Source organism: Marmota monax, unplaced genomic scaffold (genome assembly GCF_021218885.2).
Source record: "Marmota monax isolate L192 unplaced genomic scaffold, Marmota_monax_Labrador192_F-V1.1 WCK01_AAM20220418_F8-fsc00376, whole genome shotgun sequence".
Classification (NCBI taxonomy): Eukaryota; Metazoa; Chordata; class Mammalia; order Rodentia; family Sciuridae; genus Marmota; species Marmota monax.
Window position 1 is genome coordinate 138,071 of NW_026692651.1, and position 5,325 is coordinate 143,395.

The 5,325-nt window shown below is 37.6% G+C and overlaps 1 protein-coding gene across 1 annotated transcript; it reads left to right on the plus strand.

Moving 5' to 3' along the window:
* The first annotated feature begins 667 nt into the window (after nt 1-667).
* LOC124093808 (olfactory receptor 14C36-like) lies at nt 668-4,632 on the plus strand. The gene is given in 5 exon segments (XM_046446355.1): nt 668-673; nt 1,036-1,508; nt 1,510-1,945; nt 3,927-3,948; nt 4,610-4,632. Coding segments are annotated over 5 exon segments (960 nt in total).
* Nucleotides 4,633-5,325: the final 693 nt, after the last annotated feature.

Here is a 5,325-nt window from a genome sequence, read left to right on the forward strand (position 1 = left end):
TGATTCTGGATTGAGTCACCTATAGGTGGTTTGAGCTGCTGTAGAAGTGTTGTAACCATGGGAAAAATATTCTTTTAGCATATATATTCAGTATCTTTTTGTATAATTATGATGAGATTAATAAGAAAGAAAAATAATGGAAGGTGTCCACAAGGAAAATATAAATTATTGTCTAGACAATGGGAACTTCAACTTCATGTTGGTGAACACAGAATGAGAACATTTAAAGGTACAAAGTAGAAGTTGAGGAGAGTGTCAGCTGCTCGGAGGCTGAGGCTCTGAAGACCTTACCCTGATAACCTGGAGAGGAATAGAGAGTCCAGCAGGACCTGGGACAGGCTGGCTGAGGGTGTGTGTCCATGAGACAGCACCACCCCCATCCTGAGGAGCACCAGGGAGAGTTGGAGACTTCAGCAGATTTCAGGGGCACTCAGGTCACCTCAGTATTCCACAACACTGGGCCTGTGATGCTGGAATGGGAAAATTTGAATTCTTGAGATGGTTTTCTCATGAGTAAAATGTTTTCATGTTCCTAGTGATCAGTACTCCAACATGATATATATTGATCCTTATATAAAATGTAAAAATATTACAATATGTTTTATAATTTGCATTATTAGGTGTGGAGGTTTTGGCAAAATAATATTGAATTTATTTATGGAGGAGGATGAAGGTAAGTAAACTAAGGAGCATTAAACAATGAACTGTCACACAGGTGGTCATGCAGGTGAGGAGATGGGTAACCCTGGAAGTGCTCTGTATAGAGTCTCAGGAGGTCAGGGGAGGTCTGATGGGGAGCTGAGGACAAGCCCTGCAGGTCACACCCAGATGCTAGGCTGCAGACCTCCACACCTGCGCTAGGAGGTTCACACTGCTCAGAAATGATTAAACATATCAGAAAACCAAGAGTACCTTCCTCTGCAGGGAAAGTGACAAAAATATAAGAAAACTATTTGGACATGAATGTGTAAACTAATTGCATTAATGATGTTTTTTACTTCCTCTTTTTAACTCTTCATCTTCTCAAATAACCAGAATTTCCAGCAAACGGACAATGCCACCATGTTAACTGATTTTCTCCTCCTGGGCTCTCCTGATGGCTGGAATCTGAGTTTCCTCTATTTCACAGTATTCCCAATGACCTACCTGGGTACCCTGTTAGGGAACCTTCTCATCGTCACTCTCACCACTGCTGACCAGCGTCTGCACACACCCATGTACTTCTTCCTCAGAAATCTGTCCATCTTGGACATGTGCTTCATTTCTGTCACTGTCCCCAATGCCTGTGTCAAATCTCTTACTGGCAACAGGGCCACTTCAGTAGCTGGTTGTGCAATACAGATCTTCTTGGTCACTTTTTGTGCATATGTGGACATGCTATTTCTCACCATCATGGCCTGGGACCGCTATGTGGCCATCTGCCAGCCCCTTCAGTACCTCTTCATCATGAACCCCCAGATTTGTGTCTGCATGACCCTGTCTTCCCTGCTCAGTGGTCTACTGTATGCAGGTGCACACTGAGAACACATTCCAGCTGTCCTTCTGCCAGTCAAACGTGGTCCATCAGTTCCTCTGTGACATCCCCTCTCTGCTGAGGCTCTCCTGCTCTGACATCACCAGCAACATGGTCCTTCTTCTTGTCTCTATTATAATCATTGGTGGTGGCTGCTTTGCTATAATAATAATGTCATATATTTGCATATTTGCTGCTGTGCTGAAATTTCCCACCAGAGCCCCAGGGAAGGCCTTCTCCACCTGCACCCCTCACATCCTCGTGGTGTCCGTCTTCCTCAGTTTCATCCCAAGTGTGTACCTGAGACCTTCAGCAACCGCTGACACCCTGCAGGACATGGTTCTCTCTGCCTTTTACACCATGGTTCCTCCCTTCCTGAATCCTCTCATCTACAGTCTCAGGAACAAGCAGGTAAAGGAAGCTGTGAGGAGAGTAATGCAAAGAGAGTTGTTCTCAGGGAAAATGATAAAGTTGCATTTCAGGATTATCGTCATTTCCCTGTTTGTGGTTCTTAGATAAAGCTCTTCACATCTGGGCTTTCCATCTTACCCTGCCTACACTGAGATCACATCATTAGGAGCTGATTTATTTTATAAGGTATCTTTTGTGATTTACCATATTTTTCCATGGATACTTCATAAAATGTGTAATTTTATCATTGTATATATTTTTAATTTTTAATTATTTGTTCTAATTTCTTATACATAACAGCAGAATGCATTTTAACTCATTATTCTAAATGGAGTATAATTTCTTATTTCTCTGGCGGTATATGATACAGAGTTTTATGGTTTGTGCAACCATACGTGTATGTACATAGGGTAATCATGACTGCCTCATTTTGCCAGCCTTTTCCACACACATCTTTCCTTCCCCTTACTCCCTTTTGCACAATCTAAAGTTCCTCCATACTTCCGTATGTTCCCCCCATTTATGGATCAAAACTGCATATCAGAGAAAACATTTTACCTTTGGTGTTGGGGAATGGCTTATTTCACTTAGAAGGATATTCTCCAACTCTGTTACCCAAAAATCCCATAATTTTATTTTTTAAGGCTCAGTAATACTCCATTGTGTACATATACTGCATTTTCTTTATTATTCATCTGTTGAAGGGCACCTAGTTTGGGTCTATAGTTTAGCATTGTTACTTGAGCTGCTATAAATATTGATGTGGTTGTGTCATATAGTATGCTGTATTTAAGTTCTTTAGGTATAAACCAAGAAGTGAGAGAGCTGGGCCTATATGGTGGTTCCATTCCGAGTTTTCTAAGAAATATCCATACTGCTTTCCAGAGTGGTTGCACCACTTTTTGGTCCCACCAGCAATGTATGAGTGTACCGTTCCCCCCACATCCTCACCAACAGGTATTGTTGCTTTTATTGTTGATAATTTCCATGCTGACTGGAGTGAGATGAAATATTAAAGTAGTTTTGATTTGCATTTCTCTAATTGCTAGAGATGTTGAAAATTTTTTTATATATTTGTTGATGAATAGTATATCATCCTCTTTGAAGTGTCTGTTCAGTTTCTAAGCCTATTTATTGATTGGGATATTTGTTTCTTTGGTGTTAGGTGTTAAGTTTATATATATATATATATATATATATATATATATATATATATATATATATATATATATATATCCTGGAGGTTAGTGTTCTTTCATGTACATGTGGTAAAGACTTTCTCCTATTCTGTAGGCTCTCTCTTTATGTTCTTGATTTTTTCCTTTGTTGTGAAGAAGTTTTTTAGTTGACATCATCCCATTTATTGATCTTTGATTTTATTTCTTGTGCTGTAGGAAACTTTTTAAGGAAATATGTCCTAAGCCAACATGATGAAGATGTGGTTCTACTTTTCCTTCTAGTAGGCACAATGTCTTGGATCTAATGCCTAGGTCTTTGATCCATTTTAAGTTGAGTTTTGTGCAGGGTGAGAGACAGGGTTTTAGTTTCATTTTGCTACATAAGGATTTCCAGTTTTTCTAGCTCTATTTGTTAAAGAAGCTATTTTTTTCTCTGATGTATTTTTTGGCACCATTGTTAAGTATGTGATAACTGTATTTATGTGGGTTGGTCTCTATGTCTTGTATTCTGTACCATTGGTCTACAAGTATATTTTGGTGCCAAAACCATGCCATTTGTGTTACTATGACTCTTTAGTATAGTTTAAATTTCTCTATTGTGAGGCTTCCTGCTTTACTCTTCTTGCTAATGATTTCTTTCACTATTCTGGATCTCTTATTTTTCCAAATGCATTTCAAAATTGCTTTTTTCTATTTCTATGAAGAATTACAGTGGGATTTGATAGGAATCACATTAAATCTGTATAATGATTTTGGTTATATGGTCATTTTGACAACAATAATTCTTCCTATCCAAGATCATGGGAGGTTTTCCATTTTCTAAGGTCATCTTCAAATTCCTTCTTTGTTTTGTTATTTTCATTTTGGAGGTTTTTTACTTCTTTTTTTACATTGGTTCCCACTTATTTTTATCAATGCATAATTTAGTGAATAAATATAATTCAACATAATTGCTGAAATTCTTTGAGGTTATATATATTGAAAATTCATCCAATATGTCCTCTTACTTATATGAAAGGCATCTAGTTTGGTTCTATAGTTTAGCTACTGTGACTTGAGCTCCTATAAACATTGATGTGATCAAATACTGTGATAGAGGATAATTTTACCAACTTTAATCTCGAGATAATTTACACTCCATAATCTATTCTTACTCAGAGCCAGTGTCAAATATGCAAGAACTGTGATATATAATTTTGTCAATTAATTATTGAAAATATACAACAATCAAATCCTAAAGAATTGTGACCAAAAATACAGAGAGAAACACAAATATCCCTCTCCATCTAGAACATGAAAAAAAGAAGAATTTCTTTGTCCACGAAGTAAACAGAGGGCCATTGTTACCACCCCTTGTGTCCTGACAATAAACCAAACTGCTGGGGAAGAGACCCCACCTTCCTTAGCTGTTCATGAGTCACCCAGTGTCAGGAACCAAACCCCAAGGCTGAAATGCAGGTCATCTTTTGGACTCCTTTCCTCCCACACTGTAATTGTCTGGCCACAGTGTCTGATGATGTGAGCACTTAAATTTCTCTCAATTTACTGAACTTTTAAACATCTATCTGTACTTGTTTCCTAAAACCTCATGGCAGTTTATTTATTTTTTTCCTGAGCAGGGATTGAATCCAGGAAAGCTCCGCAGCCTTTCATGTGTTTAATATAGAAACAGGATCTTAGTAAGTTGTTTACTGTCTCACTAAGTTGCTAATGCTGGCTTGGAAACTCTTATTCTCCTGCCTTAGCTCCTGATGCACTGGAATTGCAGGGTTGTGTCACTTCCAAGTCTTGTAGCAATCTTTCATCATCTCACAAATGTTATTTTTCTCCAAATATTCTAGTGTCCTCATTGACATATGCTTTGCCAACTATGAATTATAAATGACATATGCTCATATCAAGTTACCTAGGAATACTTATATAACAAAAAGATAAAAAAATATATAATATGAAAATATTACATCAAATTCTAACTTTTGAGAAATAATTTTATTCACTAGTACAGTAATAGGAAAAAAATGAAAAAAAAAACAACAACAATGTACTTATTACCTAGGTAAATTTAAAAGCCTGAACATATTTGATTGATTAGTAAAGGCATTTCTTAAAGTTTGCAGATAGGGGAATGCTTGTAATAGGAACCAGTGAGCACCCCAATACTGGCTGCTACAGAAAGCCTTGACTTGCTTAACAGGATCCAAACAGAACACAAGCTCCATCCAC